Source organism: Suncus etruscus, chromosome X (genome assembly GCF_024139225.1).
Source record: "Suncus etruscus isolate mSunEtr1 chromosome X, mSunEtr1.pri.cur, whole genome shotgun sequence".
Taxonomy (NCBI): Eukaryota; Metazoa; Chordata; class Mammalia; order Eulipotyphla; family Soricidae; genus Suncus; species Suncus etruscus.
In genome coordinates, this window is record NC_064868.1 from 112,312,011 (window position 1) to 112,332,026 (window position 20,016).

The 20,016-nt window shown below is 36.8% G+C and overlaps 1 protein-coding gene and 1 non-coding gene across 2 annotated transcripts in view; one reads left to right on the forward strand and one right to left on the reverse strand.

The window, feature by feature from the left end:
• The window catches only part of THOC2 (THO complex subunit 2), a 131,658-nt gene that overhangs the window by 63,047 nt on the left and 48,595 nt on the right, over nucleotides 1–20,016 (forward strand). The window contains exons 8-12 of the mRNA XM_049767072.1: nucleotides 1,402–1,568; nucleotides 7,577–7,669; nucleotides 11,942–12,088; nucleotides 12,720–12,892; nucleotides 14,202–14,397. Coding sequence (XP_049623029.1) covers nucleotides 1,402–1,568; nucleotides 7,577–7,669; nucleotides 11,942–12,088; nucleotides 12,720–12,892; nucleotides 14,202–14,397 — 776 coding nt within the window. The remainder of the gene's footprint in view (nucleotides 1–1,401; nucleotides 1,569–7,576; nucleotides 7,670–11,941; nucleotides 12,089–12,719; nucleotides 12,893–14,201; nucleotides 14,398–20,016) is intronic.
• LOC126000162 (U6 spliceosomal RNA) lies at nucleotides 8,643–8,750 on the reverse strand. Its single transcript, XR_007492525.1, has one exon. It is a non-coding gene; the product is annotated as a U6 spliceosomal RNA (small nuclear RNA).

Genomic DNA, 20,016 nt, shown 5'->3' on the forward strand with positions numbered 1-20,016 from the left:
TTTTTTTTTTTTGGTTTTTGGTTTTTGGGCCACACCCTGTGACGCTCAGGGGTTACTCCTGGCTATGCGCTCAGAAGTTGCTCCTGGCTTCTTGGGGGACCATATGGGACGCCGGGGGATCGAACCGCGGTCCGTCCTAGGCTAGCGCAGGCAAGGCAGGCACCTTATCTCCAGCGCCACCGCCCGGCCCCTTACATCTGTTCTTAAATTGTACAGTTGCTCTTTTCTTTACCTCCAGAATTAAAATAAATCATTATTTTCTTATTCCAGTCAAGTGTTAAGCTTGGATTTCAGGGCTGTGTCTAATGAAAAATAACTAGTTATAAATACTAGAATTTAATTCAGCTTGATGTATGCAGCACGTAGGAATTAAACGTGAGGGCATATTAAATTGATAACTCATGCACACTGAGTCATAAATATGGTTTTATTGAGAGAGATGGATGGATTGGCCTAAACTTTTAAAATAATTTCTTTTCTTACTGAGTGTAAATGTTACATTCTCATGAATGTGTCTAATGACTGCACTATAATTATGGTAACAGTTGGAGTTGAATGCAAATAAAAGTAATGTGTTCCGAGTAGGATGACTGATAGAAATATTTACTAAATCTATGTCCATTGATCCTGTTCCTGTTCAGCTTACCCTAGGATATTTGCCACAGAATTCATGAGCACTTATTCAGCGTTTCTTTTTGTCTTCTTTTACTTTTAACTTTATTCTGCTATGCCCTGATCATTTTCTTTGTCTACACCCCTTTTTTCTGTCCCCAGCTTGTTATCCTCTTATTGCTTTAATATTAGTAGAATATCTGTTATCCCTTTAGAATGCTATTCAAAAATATATATCAGTGCTAATTATATATTAGAGCTTTGCTGTATATGTTAGATAAACTTAATGATTAAAAGTGATGCTTATTTGAATCATCCTGAATCTTTTGTTTTTATTTAAGATGTTTATAATTATTTCAAATACTTTTGCATAAAACATTAAAGATTTCTTTATTTGTATAACTTGTAGAATGCATTATTTGGTTTTCATAGTTTGTTAATAATTGAAAATGTGACTTATTGTTTACTACCCTGAGTACTCAAGAATTGATGACATTGTGACACAGAAGAAAGTGTATTTGTTACTGTGACAGTACTGGGCTTCAACACCAGCCCTGTCAATTATTAACCCAAATTGTGATTTGTGTAAGTCTCATATCTTTTGGGGAGCAAACTTGATCATCTTGAAAATTATGAAGATTTTCCTTTGGGGCAAAGAAAATAAACTTCTAAAATAAGTAGTTGTAAAAAAATTTACATTTTGTTATATATATATTCCTGAAAGTAAATGACTTTACTTGGAAATTATGTTTAATCACTTTTGATTTGTGTATATCTCATCTGTTGCAGGATGCTTTAATCTGGATCCCAATAGAGTTTTGGATGTCATTTTAGAAGTGTTTGAATGCAGGCCAGAACTCGATGACTTCTTTATATCTTTATTAGAATCTTACATGAGTATGTGTGAACCGCAAACACTGTGTCATATACTTGGGTTCAAATTCAAATTTTATCAGGTAAAAATATACATTTATGTGTACATATATAGAGAGGTTTTAATGTAATGATTTTATATATATAATTTATTTTGAATTTTTTTGAAAATTAGTTCCAGTGAGTCATTCTATCAGAAGAGATAGATAAATGGACAACTAGCAGTGTGAAGAGGACCATATTAGTATGAAAGATGTAATGTGAAAGTCTAGAGGAAAGCCTCGTAAATATTTGCCTTTGGAAAGATAGGGAAGACATTACAGATTGAGTTTCCCCTTTAAACAAAAAGTCTATTACATGAAGTATGAGTAGGAGTTTATATTGAACTTTTGTACAGGGATGAGGGTGAAGATATGGTGGCATGAATGTACATAACAGATTAAAGACATGGTGTATATTTTTATATGGCTTGATTTTAAGATATGGGTAAGTGGAATGATGGGAACAGTAGTTTGTCAAGGGCCTTGAATACTGTGTTATGGTAGATTTTTATAATGTAGATGGTGACCGTAGGGATTTTTTGAAAGTGGATAACTTTTTGAGGCATATTTTAATTTATTACATAAACTACTACAATAGTTATTGTAATTAGTCTCTGCATGTAATTATTTCTCTTTAAGTCCATCTTTCATATTATTAGCACTCCTACTTTTTATTTGGTTTTTGGGTCATACCCGGCAGTGCTCAGGAGTCACTCCTGGCTCCATGCTCAGAAATCGCTCCTGGCAGGCTCGGGGGACAATGTGGAATGCCGGGATTTGAACCACTGTCCTTCTGCATGAAAGGCAAATGACTTACCTCCATGCTATCTCTCCAGCCCCAGCACTCCTACATTTTAAAATATTTAATTTATGCCCTATTTCTGTAGGATGAAATTCAAACTTATAAGTGTGGCAGAAAGGGTCTATAATTATTGTCTATTCCTATTTTTTTTAAATTTTTGTTGTTTTGGCACCTGGCAACACCTGGCAGCATTCAGGGATCACTTCTGGCTCTGTGCTCAGAAATAGCACCTGAAATGCCCAAGGGGACCATATGGGGTGCCAGGAATCAAACAGGGTTCAGTCACAGGTAGGTTGCGTGCAAGGCAAACACCCTACCACTATGCAATTGCTCTGGCCCTTATCCATATTATTTTGAACTAGCTTCAATCATGTCCTCCCTCAAATCTAATGGTAATACTAAATTATTAGTTTTAGGTGTCTATTTTCTTTTTTCCTGTTTTTTGGGCCACATTTGGCAGTGCTCTGGGGACTCCTGGCTCTGAGCTCAGAAATCATTCCTGGCAGGCTCGGGAGACTATATGGAATACTGAGGATTGAACCCTGGTCGGCCGTGTGCAAGGAAAACTCCCTATACACCGTGCTATCACTCTGGCACTAGGTGTCTATTTCTATCAACATTGATAGATATAGACAAAGGTCTGCTTTATGTAGACCCATATCCATGTTGTTCTTTATAACTAAACCTCTCATCTCACCTATGTCTTGTAAACTATTTGCTCTTCAAGATGAAATGCTACTTGTTCTGTGTTAAGTCTTGGCTGAGACTTCAATCATAGTCACTCTGTCCTGATTAAACTTGTCATAAAGATTTCTAGCACTTCTGTTACATTAGAATAAGCACTATCTCTGCTGGATTGTGAAACAAATAGGGCAGAGTCTATTCTAAATTTTAGGTTAGATTAGGGTTTTGGAGATTATAGTTACTAGAGCACATCACAGAATGATTAGTACATTCATATATTTGAGTTTCAGAACAAATTTTTAATGAGACATTTTTATAATGTCTCTTTGCTTTAAGCTGATTTAAAATATTCCAGGGTGATGTTGACAATATTAGAATAATTTTATAGATTATTGATATTATTACATAAAAATAATCTGTTCAAGAAATACTTGATTTAGAAACAACTTTTTTTTCAGAAGAGTAGTCCTTGTATTGCTCTATCTAGCAAAATTCCCTTGTCTTGTTGTTTGAGATATAGTATGGGTCTATAGGCTTAAGTGTTATTGAAGAGAGGTAATGAAGTGTTAGCAATTTCTTTCTTTTTATTTAGTGTTAGTGATTTCATAGATACTTTGTGGTCTTGGAGGTAAAAGGTAGTAAAATTAAGAACTGCTTTGTATATTTAACTTTGTTCCCGGGGTTAGTTTATGCATTGTTCCCTTGCCTACTCCTTCCTCCTTTACAATTTTAGAAAATGTTTATTGACCTTACCCATAATTCATATTTTTTATCAGTTGGAAATTCTTAGTTTTCTCTGTGTCTAGGCAAAATTGACCATCCCCATTATTATGTTACAGTGGTTTTAGTATACAGTAGTATTTACCTGTGATCAGTTTTACTATTTGACTTAGGTAATAGGGAATATACACATAACAGTCAAATCAGCTCTATTTTAAAAGAAATAACTCCAAATATAGGTTTAGGGATAGCACTGGGATTACCATAAAGAACAGAAAGAAAGGAATAGAAGAAATAGAAGAATAGTTAACTTTTCCATAGGAGATAATGATATATGTCATAGCCCCTGATTTCTGGACTGAAATATAAAATAGTAATTAGTTATACAGTAGTTAATAGGCCTTCTTATAATGTAAGTGGATTCATTTAAGAAATGCTGATTGGGGTTGAAGCAGTGTCATAGATGTAGAGCGTTTGCCTTGTACTCTGCTGATCTAGGACAGACCGCGGGTTGATACTGTGGTTTGATCCCCATATGATCCCCCAAGCCAGGAGTCATTTCTGAGTGTATAGCCAGGAGTAACTCCTGAGCGTCACCGTGTGTGACACAAAAACCAAAAAAAAAAATACTAATTGTCTCAGGGACTATTCTGTTGTTGGGACTATTTATGTAAATAAATAGATGTCCTTGCTTTATGGTCCTTGTGTTTTTAATCAATCATGATAGGTTAGAAAGTGGTCAATCTGTTAATTGATGGGACTAAAAAAGAAACCAAAATAAAATTTAAAAGCAGTATACAAATGTAAAGATGGTTAGAGTGAGAGCTTGCAATTTCATTTTTTTGTTTTTTTGTTTTGTTTTTTTGCAACACCTGGTGATGCTCAGGGGTTACTCCTGGCTATGCTTCTAGAAATTGCTCATGGCTTGGGGATCATATGGGATGCCAGGGGATCGGGAGATCAAACTGCGGTCCGTCTCAGGCTAGCGTGCTCAAGACAGATTTATGCTCTGTGCCACCATTCCTGTCCCTGAGCTCATAATTTTTTTTTTTTGATTTTTGTTTCACGCCTGGCAGTGCTCAGGGGTTTACCTGACTTGGGATCTGTCCACAGATCTCTGTATAGTCCCCAAGTCCTACAAGTGATTCCAGAGCTCACAGCCAGGAGTAAGCCCTGAGAACCACCAAGTGATTTTGTTTGTTTGTTTTGAGGTCATATCCTGCAGTGTTTAGGAATTAATCCTGGCTCTGCACTCAGTGATCACTACTGGTAGGACTCAGGGGAAAATATGGTGTGTCAAGGATCAAATCTGGGTTATGACCTACCTTCTGTACTGTTGCTCCAGCCCTGACCGTGCCAGTCTTTTTTAAAAATTTCATTAACAGTTTACTTCTGGGGGGGTGTCTTTTCAAGTGTTTTGTTCAACCCTGGGCCCCTCACAGCAAGTTAAATGATTAGTCCAAGAGACTGAGAACAATATATAAGCCCTTTGGTGCCAGGGCTAACCTGGGCTAACCAGATGGTACTTGAGAACAGGACTGCACCCAGTGATGATTGGAGGATCACCTGGTTCTGGGTATCAAAGTGGGTTGTTTGCATACAAGCATTTTCCTTAGCGCCTGGAGACTTATTTCTCCAGTCACTGTAGAATGAATGTTTAAAAATAAACACAAGTAGTGAATAACATTTATTGTCCTATCACTTGCAACAAATTTTATAGGACATTTACCTTGCATACTGCTGACCTGCAACGGATCAAGTTCAAACCCCAGGCATCCCATATGGTACCCCCCCAGCCTGCCAGAAGCAATTACCAAGTGAAGAGCCAGGAGTAACCCCTGTGCTTGCCATGCACACAGCCGACATAAGTTCAATCCCTAGCATCCTATATGGCCCTGAGCATCACCAGGAGTCCTGAACACAGAGCCAAACTTACACCCACTTTCAGGCCTAGTATTTTGGGGGATCTGAAGAAAATAGCAATCATTGACTGGGTTGTGGAGGCAGTGGTGTTCTAGGGACTGCTGAGTGCCATTTAAGGATGAAGTTGAGGGGAGCATTTAGGGGTGTTAAATACATGGGGGTGACATTATGAATCATAAGATCCTAATGATTTCATGAAAATACATGGAAAGTCAGGACAGTACAGAGCAATGTGAAAATTAGAGTATGGGAAATAGATGTTTGGCCTTTGAGGGGTGCTTCTTGTGATTCATTTTAACAGTAGTAATTGGAATAATGATAGGATTCCTGTTAGCTTCAAATCAGGTAATGAGTTCTTTTGAGTTATCCTGAACACTATTTTTAGAACAAAAACAAGCAATTATAAAACTCTTAAATTGAAGACATTTTATCTTAAAAATGTGAAAGTGAGACAATGTAACAAGACCTTCATATGGTTTTAGTTTGACTAACTTTATGGCTAATATGCAAGCCATGAGTTCTTTGGGGGAATCTAATTCTAAATATCTTATTTTTAGTGTTGAGTAGAAACAATACAGTGTATTGTTAATATTTTATGTGCTTTTTGTCACTAGTAATTGCCAGTTTATCCTTTCTTTTCCATTCATCTGATCCTAAAGAAGTTTTAAAATTGGGCCCGGAGAGATAGCACAGCGGCGTTTGCCTTGCAAGCAGCCGATCCAGGACCAAAGGTGGTTGGTTCGAATCCCGGTGTCCCATATGGTCCCCGTGCTTGCCAGGAGCTATTTCTGAGCAGACAGCCAGAAGTAACCCCTGAGCAAGGCTGGGTGTGGCCCAAAAACCAAAAAAAAAAAAAAAAGAAGTTTTAAAATTGGGGATAAAAATGGCTTGTGAAGGGGCCAGAGAGATAGGTAGGGTGTTTGCCTTACACGCATGCAGTTTCTGTTTTTTTTGGGGGGGGCTCACCTAGCGGTGCTCAGGGGTTACTCCTGGCTATCTGCTCAGAAATAGCTCCTGGCAGCCACGGGGGACCATATGGGATGTCGGGATTTGAACCAACCACCTTAGGTCCTGGATCAGCTGCTTGCAAGGCAAATGCCGCTGTGCTATCTTTCCGGCCCAGGAGCGATTTCTGAGTACTTCCAGACTTGTTAGTCTTGTCTCTACATCTTCACTATAAACTACTTGAAAAAATAAACAAGTTAAAAGCACATTTAGGGGCCGGGCGGTGGCGCTGGAGGTAAGGTGCCTGCTTTGCCTGCGCTACCTAGGACGGACCGCGGTTCGATCCCCCGGCGTCCCATATGGTCCCCCAAGAAGCCAGGAGCAACTTCTGAGCGCATAGCCAGGAGTAACCCCTGAGCGTCACAGGGTGTGGCCCAAAAACCAAAAAAAAAAAAAAAAAAAAAAAAAAAGCACATTTAAACACATACAGAATGTTATAGGGTATAAAATCTGACTGTAGGGACTGGAGAGGTAGCATAGCGGTGTTTGCCTTGCAAGCAGCAGACCCAGGGACCTAAGGTGGTTGGTTTGAATCCCAGCATCCCATAGGGCCCCCCCCCCCCCATGCCTGCCAGGAGCTATTTCTGAGCAGATAGCCGGAGTAACCCCTGAGCACCGCTGGGTGTGGGCCAAAAACCAAAAAAAAAAAAACTGACTTCAAGTATTAGTATGCTTTGTAAAATGTATCCTCTTCCAAATTTGCTTTCCTTATGTTTATAACATGTTTTAAATTGGTATTGTGTTTGTGCCTATTTCAAGTGATCTATATGTGTCTATATCTGATCAGGAAGAGCAATGAAAGTATGATTGAATTGGAGTTATTTGATCTAATCATTATTATTACTGCTAGGTTTAAAACTATGAGTTAAGTTGTCTTATTTTATATACTAAAGAAAAACACTTTTTGTTTTTCAAGGAACCAAGTGGAGAAACTCCTTCATCTTTATACACAGTTGCAGCAGTACTTCTACAACATAATCTTATTGAATTAGATGATCTTTATGTACATGTAAGTCACGTGGGTTGCTAAGAAAATTGTTTATCTATCCCAGGCTTCGGAAAGAGGAATAGGCTGTATATAACACTGTTAAGATTGATTCTAGGTCTTAATTAATTTATTTATTTTTGGTACACATCCAGTGATGCTCAGGAGATACTCCTGGCTCTGAGCTCAGGAATTGCTCCTAGTAGGCTCGAAGGACCTTACGTGATGTCAGGGATAGAACTCTGCAAACATCCTACCTACTTTGCTATCACTCTGGCCTCACAGGTCTTAATTTTTCAAGCCATAATACAGTATTGCTGTTTTGACTTTATAAAGTAAATGAATTTATAAATGAATTAAACAGATTATGGAACTCTGTACATTTTATTTTAATTAGCCGTACAAAGTTCAAGGTTGGATATAAAATTAAAACTATTTGTCAAAAAACCCTATTTGTTATTAGGCATATTGCATGTTCAGTGAGGCCATGTTCTAACATGGTTTTAGACTTCACTAATATATACAGACTAGGGAACTAATAGAGGATTATCACAATAATTTTCCCCGAATTGTTAATTCTAGATACTGATTTTGAAAGCATTTCTTATGTTTTTCTTAGGTAATAGATGACTAGTATTGTGCTTTTATTGCTGGGATACAGGATCTTGGATAGTATATATGATTGTGATTCATGCCTTCTTATCAACTGTAATCTTTGAATTAAAAAAAACCCTTAGTTTTCGGGGCTAAAGAGATTGAACAGCAGGTGATGTGCTTACCTTGTATGAAGCCAACCAAACTTCTATCTCTCCTTTAGAACTTGAACCCCTTTAGAAGTGATCCCTGAGCACAGAGCCAGGAGCAATGCTGAGTGTGGCCTAAGAATTAAAAATAAATCACTACTAGGTTTGAAGTATTGGAATGTTTAGGTATACTTGTTGGCATCTTATAACAAATAAAAACAAAGCTAACGTATTTACAACTTGGAATTTTAAAAAAAAAAATGGAATGCTTCACGAATTTGCGTGTCATCCTTGCGCAGGGGCCATGCTAATCTTCTCTGTATCATTCCAATTTTTAGTATATGTGCTGCCAAAGCGAGCACAGCTTGGGAATTTCTAATTTTGTACTTTTCATATAGTTACAGAGCTGAAAACATTTTATTTCTACTTTGGTCTAGCATGAGACAAAATAATTTTGTATTATATATACTTCATTGTATATATTTGTATATATATACTTCATTAGGAAGTATTTACTCCATTTGTATATATATACTTCATTGGAAGTATTTACTCCAGAGTTCTGTGGGAGCTCAGTAAATAGTGAGCATCTCTATTAGGAGGGATTTGGGAAATCTTTTTCCAAGTTAATGATACTGAATTGGGATGTTGGTAGAGTGGTAGTAGGTCTTGGCTGGGATTAAATGATGAGAAGCTTTGTAATAGAATTAACAGTAGAAAAGCAGGAAACCTTAATTATTACCTTAGGATAGCATAAGGAAGTTTCAAATTAGTTGGAGCCTACCATGGCATTTAAGAGAGGTGAGGATAGAGAAGTAGGTTGGAGCTAAGCTGTGAAATGCTTTAAGTGCCATAGTCAAAATTTTTGAAATTTTTCATTTTGATGTATAAAGAACTATACAGATATAAAGTTGGTAAATGATGTACAAATAGAGAACATGGAGGTTGGTTAAGAAAAGGAGAATTTGGGCCTGGAGAGATAGCACAGCGGCGTTTGCCTTGCAAGCAGCCGATCCAGGACCAAAGGTGGTTGGTTCGAATCCCGGTGTCCCATATGGTCCCCCGTGCCTGCCAGGAGCTATTTCTGAGCAGACAGCCAGGAGTAACCCCTGAGCATCGCCGGGTGTGGCCCAAAAACCAAAAAAAAAAAAAAAAAAAGAAAGAAAAGAAAACAAAAGAAAAGATAAAGAAAAGGAGAATTTAAAAATGGGGCCAGAGTGGTGGTGCAAGCCGTAGGGCACTTACCTTGCACATGCTAATCTAGGACAGACCAGCATCCCATATGGTCCCCAATGCCAGGACTGATTTCTGAGCACAAAGCCAGGAGTAACCCCTGAGCATCAGCGGATGTGGCCTAAAAACCAAAGGAAAAATAAAGGAGAATTTAAAAAATAGAGGTATGAGTTTAGAGGCGGTTATAAAAATTATGATGTACTTTGACTGTATTTAAGTTTAAAAGTAAGTGGAGGGACCAGAGCTATAGTTTAGCTCTGAGTTTGATCCCTAGTACTCCTATATGGCAGGGGAACACACCATGAGTAATTCCTGAGTGTAGAGCCAAGAACCCCTGAGTACCGTCAGGTGTTGCCCCCCTAAATCCATAAAGGTAAACAAAAGTAGGCTGATTCTCACTCTTTCCATATATATCCTGTTAGAAGACAATGATTATTAGATGGAATTAAACCCCACTTTATTGTTTATACCGCATCCCTAAAACTAAGGACAGTGGGAAAAAGAATTTTAGGACAATGAAATGTTGAAAGTAAAAGACCCAGTAAAAATACTAAGGAAATTATTAGTTAGATAAAAAGACATTTTGGCACAGATATAGTTGCTTCATAATAATAAAATTGGGGAGCTGGAGAGTGCATAAAGGGGTAGCTAGTGCATATCTTTTGCATGCTGGAATACTGAAGATTCAATCCTCAGCACCACATTGTTTTCTGAGCACTGTTTAACTTTAGAACAATCCTTATTCAGAGCTAAGAATAACTCATTAGCACTGCCACGTGTGTGCCCCTAGTAATAATATTGTGTTCACTAATAAGAGGTAACATCTTAAGTGTGTGTAACACTCTGAAGTACACAAAACTAGAAATTTAGAGAAAAGAAGGAACAGAAAAAGAAACTTATAGCTCATTTTTATAATAGGACATTTTAGAAGTTACAATAGGGCATTTTAGAAGCAATTTTGGTAGTATAGGATAAAGATGGAAATCTATGGCAAATCCATAAGTTAAACAGTAAAATGGGCATGAGGGCTGGCTAGAGGAATAGATAGCTTAATGAGGAATAGATAGGTCTGAATGCATGCTTTGTATGCAGGATAGTCAGGTTTAATCCTCAGGCATCATTTGGTCTCTTAACACAGCTGGGAACAACCCCTGAGCACCAAGCCTCAGGAGTAGACCCAGAATTTCATCTCGTATAGCTAAAAAACAATGAAATGGGTTTAATTGTCAATAGAGTGTATAACATGAGAAAAATCTTGCTTTTCTCTTTACTAATCCATTGCCACTTTTTTCCTGCCTTTTTATTTGGACTGATTAACATAGTTGAACAGTTGACTGCTTTTCAAATTCTTTTTACTAATTGTTTTCTTTGTATGACATTTGGCTAACTGGAAGAGATTATGCATTTTTAGAGATCAGGAATTAATAAAGCTCACTATGGTGCCTAGAAAAGACTACCGTAACAGTGGTTTATTGGTTGTGCTTTGTTTGCTTTGCATGCGTTGTTTAATCAAATATCTGAATCTTCCAAATACCTAATTCTTACAGCAGATTGCTGTAATTAAGGTTTTCGGTCTTTGATCATAATGGAGAGTTGTTTTTTTTTCTTTTATTATTTGAAAGAGAATGAAAAGTGAGATGTCAAGTTGTTGATAATTTTGTTTTATTTGGGGGTCAAACCCCTGGTAGTTTTTACTAGATTCTTTCTTTTAGAAGTATCAAATGTGCCCCATTGTGTGGTTTAATAGCTTACCTCTCCAGATTGTATTTGTGTGTGATATTCTACTCCAAATTTGGATTTTATTATTTTTCCTATGGTTACTGTTGAACTCAGAGCCTTAAACATGCAACATCCTTTGTCCCAATTTTTGGCTTGGCCATTACAGGGAAGTCTATAACTATTTTAATAAATCAGTACACATTTTCTAGAATAAATGAATGGTAAACTTAACTGTTTTACTCTATTAAGGATCAAATACATGTGAAACTTTGAGCTACTATTTAAATTAATTCTATTTTGGTTTCTTTGGCCATTCCTAGCGGTACTGGAGACCTACTGCAGGAATAGAACTGAGGCCAGCTGCTTGCAGAACAACTGCTTTAATCTCTATATTATCTCTCTGCCCTGTGTTAACTGATTGTAAAGGGTATATATGCAAATTCAGTTGTGTGGATTATAAGAAAAAAAACTTAAATTTAGTAGAGATAGTGTGTCCTGAATAGGATAGACATTTATATTTTTATCAAGTGAAATAGTATTTGTTTTATATATGTACAAATAATATTAACTTTTTCATGACATTTTATTGAACCATATTTAGCTTCTTCCTGCTGATAGTTGCATTATGGATGAACACAAAAGAGAAATTATTGAAGCTAAGCAAATTGTTCGAAAACTTACGATGGTCGTATTGTCTTCTGATAAAATGGATGAACGAGAGAAAGAAAAGGAAAAAGAGGAGGAAAAGGTAGAGAAGGTATAGAGTTATTCTAGTAAATGTGGCACTGCTTTCTATATTTAGAATTATGAATTTTAACTTCTAATATTTACTTAACTTGTGGAATCATTATTTTAAAATATTTATATAGTGTATTTGCAGTGCTGGGGTGAAAGTGTAGTTTCTTAATATGGAATGTGATTGAATGTTTGGAATAATAGTTTGAAAAGATGATTCATTTTAGTATGAATATTATTGGAATGTTTTCAAAAGAGGCTGTCATGTTTTTGTACCTAATTCTCAAATATATTTTAAATAAAACCATATTTACATTGACTATATTTTATTCTATATTAATGTTTCAAGGATGTAAAGGGATCATTAATGATGAATGAATTCTAGTTTCCTGTGTCAAAAATAAAACATGAAATAGATTTAATTGTATTCCAAATCTGTAAATTATCTGTGATTATATCTGTAAATGGAAAGTATTTAGTTATTTTTAATATCACTTAATATTTGATGAGAATATTACTGTGTTTTCTATCAATGGCAGCTATCATTGACATTTTTGTGATGTTTAGCTATTACTTAAATCAAAAGTACAAAATTTATTTATCTTTGTATTTTAAGTCATTTTGCTGTGATTGCCCTTTTTTAGCCACCTGACAACCAAAAACTTGGTTTGTTGGAAGCCTTATTAAAGATTGGTGATTGGCAACATGCACAGAGCATCATGGATCAGATGCCTCCATACTATGCAGCATCACATAAGTTAATAGCTCTTGCTATTTGCAAGCTCATTCACATAACTATTGAACCTCTCTACCGAAGGTACGTCACTATATTTGGCTGTTGAGTTAGCAAGAGGGTAACACTAAAAAAATATTGCATTTTTATCTCATCTCCTCAAACCAAAAATATATTTTAGTATGTTCTACCTAGAAGAGGCTAATTTTCAAATAGTATATCAATGTTTTAATCTGAATTCTCTGTTAATGTCTTGAGTAAATATCATAAAATGTATGCTGAAGTTTAATCTTAAACACTGCAGACTAGATTTACTCAGTTGAGGGTGAAACATTAATTCTTGTGTTTTTGATTCTTTTCTCTTGGAAGGCAGGAAATTCCCACGAATTTTTCTTTAGTGTCTTCTGTCCTCATTTATTGACTGAGTTAAGACATTGTTTCTATTTATTTTACCTCGCCTAGCATATATGCTGGTGTTCTATAATTGTTAGTAATTGTTAGTACAAACCTCAATTTCTTTCTAGTTACTGTGTCACCAGTTCTACTTATCAGCCTATTTATAGTGTATTTAGGAGCAGTATTGGTAGCAGATCTGGTTTTCTCCACAGATCAGAGATTGCCTTAAAAATCCCAGCCTCTGGGCTAGAGCAGCAGTACAGCTGGTAGGGCACTTGCCTTACTCTTGGCTGACCTGGCACCACATACGGTCTCTTGAGCATCACCAGGCTGAAATCATGTCTTCCTGTTTAGTGTGACACCTTCATTATGCTCTCACGTTCTCTATGACCATCTTTCTCATATTCAGGTTAGGTAATAAAATCTTTTTTAGAAATGTTTATTTAAGAAGTGTTATATATGTTTTTTGGTTTTATCTTTTGGTATCTTTGGTCTATCCTTTATGATTCCCTGTTCCCATCTAAATTCCTGATATCAAGTGAAAAAAAAAGCACCATTTTGTACGTTGATTGGCTTTGATATCTGCATTTCTTTGAGTTCCTTTCCGTAGGCAGATAAGTTCAAAGCTTCTTCCTCTGAGTTGTAAATTTTTTCAATTGAAAATCACATTAAAATTTTAAAGTTTAATTTATTAAAATTCATGTAACATGATTATGTAGAGTCAGTATTTATGTACTGACTATAACTATGGATATAGTTATTTCACCTCATTGCCACGACAGTACCAAAGACCTTCTACCAATTACCTAATGTACATCCAAAATCATTATTGTCTTTTTGTACTAGGTAAATTATGTGGAATAACAAAGTTTGGCACTATTGGCACTGAATCGTGAAGTATCGAAAAAATATGAGGAATGTTTGGTTAACTTCCTGATAAGATGCTGTCTCAACTTTAATGAACTATTGTTTGTTTATACATTTTCTTTTTTTCTAGAGTTGGTGTTCCTAAAGGTGCTAAAGGGTCACCTATTAATGCTTTGCAAAATAAGAAAGCACCAAAACAAGCAGAGAGCTTTGAAGATTTGAGGAGGGATGTCTTCAATATGTTTTGTTATCTTGGTCCTCACCTTTCTCATGATCCCATTTTATTTGCAAAAGTGGTACGCATAGGCAAGTCATTTATGAAGGAGGTTAGTAAGATTTATTTTCTTTCAGGCAAAGATCTAAATTTTGGAATTAAATATTCTGAATATATTTGTTACATGTATCTCTAGAAGTAAAAAATGTGAATCTGATTTAAGAAATGATTGAGTAAAGTCTTGCAGAAATTTATTGTTTCCCAACTATATATGTATATGTATGCATGTGTGTATATGTGTATAAACTTACATCTGATTAGATTATTAGTTTTCCTACATAGAAAAATATATATGCTTTGAGTGAATGACGCTTTTAATCATTTTTCAATTTTATATATTGTTGTATACAAAAGATTCATTGACAGGGTTTCATACATTAAACATTCCAGCACCACACCTTCAACCAGTGTCTGCTGCCCTCCACTATTGTCCCAGTGTTCCCATCCCTCTTCCCTCACTCTATGGTAAGCTTCCTATTGAAGACAAGCTCTCAGTTTCTGTTGAAGTGATTTCCTTTTGAATCCTCTTATAATTGGTGGTTAATCTCATTTTTCCTCTGTTCCCTTATTTTTGTGGCTGTAGTTTTGAATGATTTCCATTTTTTGTTAAGAAGCCTCCTCTGTTTCAGACAGATCAAGGTCTGCTTCTTGTTTTTTTTAATTATTTTTAATTCTTTTTTATTATAACACTATGGTTTACCAAGTTATTCATAATAGTCACTTTATGCAATAAGTGTTCAAACACTAATCCAACCACCAGAGTGACCGTGACCTTCCCTTCATCAGTGTCCCAATTTACCATTCACTTCTCTAGCCTGCCTCCTCCTTGCAGACACCAACTTAATTTATATTATTTGTTACTATAAAAAGGAAAGTGGAATTATTAAAACTTAGATCAACAAGGGTCAGTTTGAAATAATTGTTCTATCTCTTCATGGTGTTACTAAAATTAGTGTCTAAGGATAGACTGGGCTGTGTTTGGTGCTAGTTGAGCTATATAGATTACAGTTTAGACTTACTGAGCTTAGCAGATTTCTTGTAACTTCCTCTCAGATTCCCTTGATACTACTGGGCTGACACTAATCTGAAATTTTGAGGTGTCCAGGATCTGTAGGTCTGAAATAAATTTGGTGGCTTGGCAGTTTAATAAGGTTAAGTTGTGGAGCTAGGCTGTTTCTGTTGGACATTATAGCAATTTGATTAGGTTAAATCATAGATCAGAAAGAGTATGGCACTAGGCTGCTGTGGTTTACTGCCTCCACCCATTCGGAAGTATCAACCTGAATCTGACTACCTGGTAGTTTTATTTTTTGACTTTTGTAGAGGACTATGCTTTTACTTTTTAAGTAAATGTCTAATTTTCTTTAATTCAAGCACCATAATACAAAGTCATTTATAGTTGAATTTTACATATTCAATAAATTTTAGAACCAATCCCTACACCAATGTTCCCAGAGTCCTTCTCATACCACCTTTTTCCAGCCTATTATAACAAGCAACTTCTCTCTCTGTCTCTCTCTCTCTTTTCTCTCTCTCTCTTTTCTCTCTCTTTTCTCTCTCTCTCTTCTCTCTCTCTTTTCTCTCTCTCTCCTCTCTCTCTCTTTTCTCTCTCTCTCCTCTCTCTCTCTCTCTCTCCTCTCTCTCTCTCCTCTCTCTCATTTGCCCTACCTCCATGCTATCTCTCCAGCCCCAACAAGCAACTTCTTAAGTGTGGTTATTTGAGATTGGGTCTCATGATTTCAGTGTTGTTGACTCTGTGGTTTGGATATTTAGTTTTGTTCTTCCTTAACACCATCAATGATCTGAATCCCGAAACTTTAAAAAAAAATTATACTGAAACTTGCATCATAATTGTACTGCTCAGAGAGTTTTTAAAATAAAACTTTCATGTATCAACCACTCATATAAAAAATAGAACCATGCCTGTACTCCACCTGTGGGCTGTAGAGATAGAACAGTAAGTAGGGCACTTGCCTTGCATGCACCCTACCCTGGTTCTATCTCTGACATCCCATATGATCCCTTGAGCACTGACAGGAATGAATCCGAAGTTCAGAGCCAGGAGTAGTAAACCTGTGCATTTCCAGTTGTGTCCCCTCCAAACAAAACAAAACAGGAGATAAAAGTGAAAGATTAGCCATGAGATACAATTTACATACTGTAAGTCACACCAGTTTTAAATGTACAATATAATGAGTTTTGACAAATGCACAAGTGTACATCTTCACAATCATATCACAATTGTGATGCCCATCATCCAGGAATTTCTCACATGTTCTTTTGTGTTCTTTTCCTTTCCTTCAGTTGGTTTTGGGCAACCACTGATTTTATCACCCAGTTCTTATTTTTTAATAGAATTTCATATTACATTTTATATGTGTCCTTTGCTGTCTCAAACTTTCTTTCATTTAATATGTTTTGGATTCATCCAAGTCTTTGCATGCCAGTAATTGATTGTTGAATAATACTTCATTATATAAATATAAGATTATATATTCATCAGTTGAAAGATATTTGGGTTGTTTCTAGTTTAGGGCCTTTATACATTAAATTGCTATAAATATTCCTGTACAAATCTTTTGGAGGTGCTGGGCATATGTTTTTGTTTCCTTGTACATAATTAGTAAGTTCATGTTTAACTTGCTAAACTTTCAAAGTATGTGTGCTCTCTTGCATTCCTGGAAAGAGTTAAAACTTTCAGTTTCCCACATCCTTCTGATACTTGATATTGTCAGTCCTATAAATTTTTGTCATTCTAATGAATGTGTGGTGTTACCTGTTGTGCCCTTAATTTACAATTTTCTCATGACATTATTGGACATCTTTTTATATCCTTGCTTACGATTTATAATCATCTTTTTTAGAGTATTTAGACCTCTTAGCCATTTTTCTATTGGGTTACTTATCTTTTTTTTTTTTTTTTTTGGTTTTTGGGCCATACCCGGTAACGCTCAGGGGTTACTCCTGGCTATGTGCTCAGAAGTTGCTCCTGGCTTGGGGGACCATATGGGACACCGGGGGATCGAACCGCGGTCCATCCAAGGCTAGCGCAGGCAAGGCAGGCACTTTACCTTAAGCGCCACCGCCCGGCCCAGGTTACTTATCTTTTATTCCAATGCATTTAAAGGCCTTTATCAGATAAGACATTTACAAAATATTTTTCTAAGACTAATTTCACTTTTTAAATAGAAGCCACCTCCTGAGGTACTAGATTAGATTAGAGCAGCCAGTGCTGTCCCTGATAATGCTGGTATGTAGATTTGGCTGGGCTTTTTTTTTGATGGTCTTCACATCAAGGTCATTGATGGTGCCTGGGAAAACTTATATAGTGCCAGGGACCCAGTGACCAGCATATGCTAGTTCTGACTTGCCATTTGAGTTATATCCCCAGCCCAATTTGCATTCATTTTTTAGCTATCTTTTGAAAAGCAAAAATTATCTTTAATTGAGATAGTAACATGGTTTGCAATACTGTTTTTGTTTGTTTGTTTTGTTTTTGGGCCACACCTGGCGTTGCTCAGGGGTTACTCCTGGCTGTCTGCTCAGAAATAGCTCCTGGCAGGCACAGGGGACCATATGGGACACCGAGATTCGAACCAACCGCCTTTGGTCCTGGATCGGCTGCTTGCAAGGCAAACACCGCTGTGCTATCTCTCCTGGCCCAATAGTGTTATTTTTATTATAAAATGTTACCATGCTTCCACTACTACCAAAGTACAAAAGACTCTCATTCTCTGTTCCTATGTCTTTTTTTCTTGTTCACTCCATTTCGCCCACTCTCAAGTCTACCTCCTTGGCAACTAGAGTCTGAGGGCTTTTTTCAATGGGCATTCTTTATTTCTCTGTATCCAAAAATATGACTGATTTTATTTGGCATTTGTCCTTTAGCTCCAACTTTGTTTAATGACAACCTCCAATTTCATCACAGTTATAGAAAATGACAAGCTTTTGGGGCCAGAGAGATGGTACAGGGCCTAAATACTTGCTCTACAAGTGGCTGGCTCCAGTTTGATCCCTAGCACCACCACAAGTACTGTCTGAGCACAGGGCCAAAAGTAACCCCTCAGAACTGCTGAAATGTTAATATGCCCCCTCAATAAAAAAAATGATACACTTTTGTGTTATTTACAGCAGTAACATCTTTTTATTTTTGTCCATTTAGGTTGTTTGCTGATCTTGGCTATTGTAACTAATTCTGCAATAAACATAAGTGCACATATATCCTTCAAATTAACATTTTTGTGCTCTTGGGGTAGATGGCTAGAATGGAATTGGCAGACTCATGCAGAAGCCCTGTTCTTTTTAGAGAAGTCTCTAAATCCTTTTTTAAAGGCTGAACGAAGTAACCATCTCATCAGTAGTGACTTGAAAGATCCCTTTCCACCACAACCTAAACAACACTTAACTGTTTCTGAACTTTTAATTTTTTTTGTTTTGGGGTCACACTCAGCAGTGTTCAGGGCTTTTACTGATTCTGTGCTCAGGGATATTTCCTAATCGGGCTCTGGAAACTATCTGTAGTGCCAAAGACGGAACCCAGGTCAGATACATGCAAGGCAAGTACCCTACCCTTTGCATATGTCTCTGATGCACTTTTTCTTGTCTTCTTCTTCTTATAGACCATTCTTGCTGGAATGTAGTGGTACATTTGATTGTGGATTTTATTTGCATTTTCCTGATAATCAATAATGATGAATACTTGTATATGCTTATTAGCCATCTTTATTTTTTCTTAGATGAAGTTCATCTCCCTATTTTTGATGGGACTTTCAAGGTTTTTATTGGTGCTTTTAAAATAATGGTTAATAGTACTTTGCCAGATATATATAGTGAATGAATATTTTATTCCACTTGGGGCTTTTTATTTTACTCACCATTTCTTTTGCAATACAGGAAATTTTTGTGAAAGCAAATTTTAAATCAAAATTTAAGTTATTTTATTTGTTTTTGGGCTACACCTGGTGACGCTCAGGGGTTACTCTTGGCTATGCACTCAGAAATTGCCCTTGGCTTGGGGGACCATATGGGATGCCGGGGGATCAAACCGAGATCCATTCTATATCAGCCAGATGAAAATGTCCTACTGCTTGTGCCACCGCTCTGGCCCCCATATTTTACTGTATTACTACTTTTTTTCTTCTTTTTGGGCTATACCCAGTGACGCTCAGGGGTTACTCCTGGCTATGCACTCAGAAATCGCTCCTGGTTTGGGGGGGGCATATGGGATGTAGGGGGATTGAACCACAGTCAGGTCTGACCTAGGTTAGCCCATTTAAGGCAAATTCTACCACGTGTGCCCCTGCTCTGGCCCCTGTATTACTACTTTTTTGATTTTTTTTTCTTCTAAGAGGTTTTTGTTAGCTCCAAGGTCATAAAGCTGAGAAGACTACCTAATTTCTTTTCTTTTTTTTCTTGTTTTTTTTTTTTTTTACAGCCATACCCAGCAGTGCTCAGGGGTTACTCCGGGCTCTGTGCTCAGAAATTGCTCCTGGCAGGCCCAGGACCATATGGGATACCTGGGATTGAACCTAGGTCCAGGACCTGGGTCAGCCATGTGCAAGGCAAATATCCTACCACTGTGCTATGGCTCTGGTCCTAATTTCTTTTTATTTGTGAAACATAGTCAGTAGAGCATCTAGTTATAAGAGCAAGTGTTGTGTGGACCAGAGAA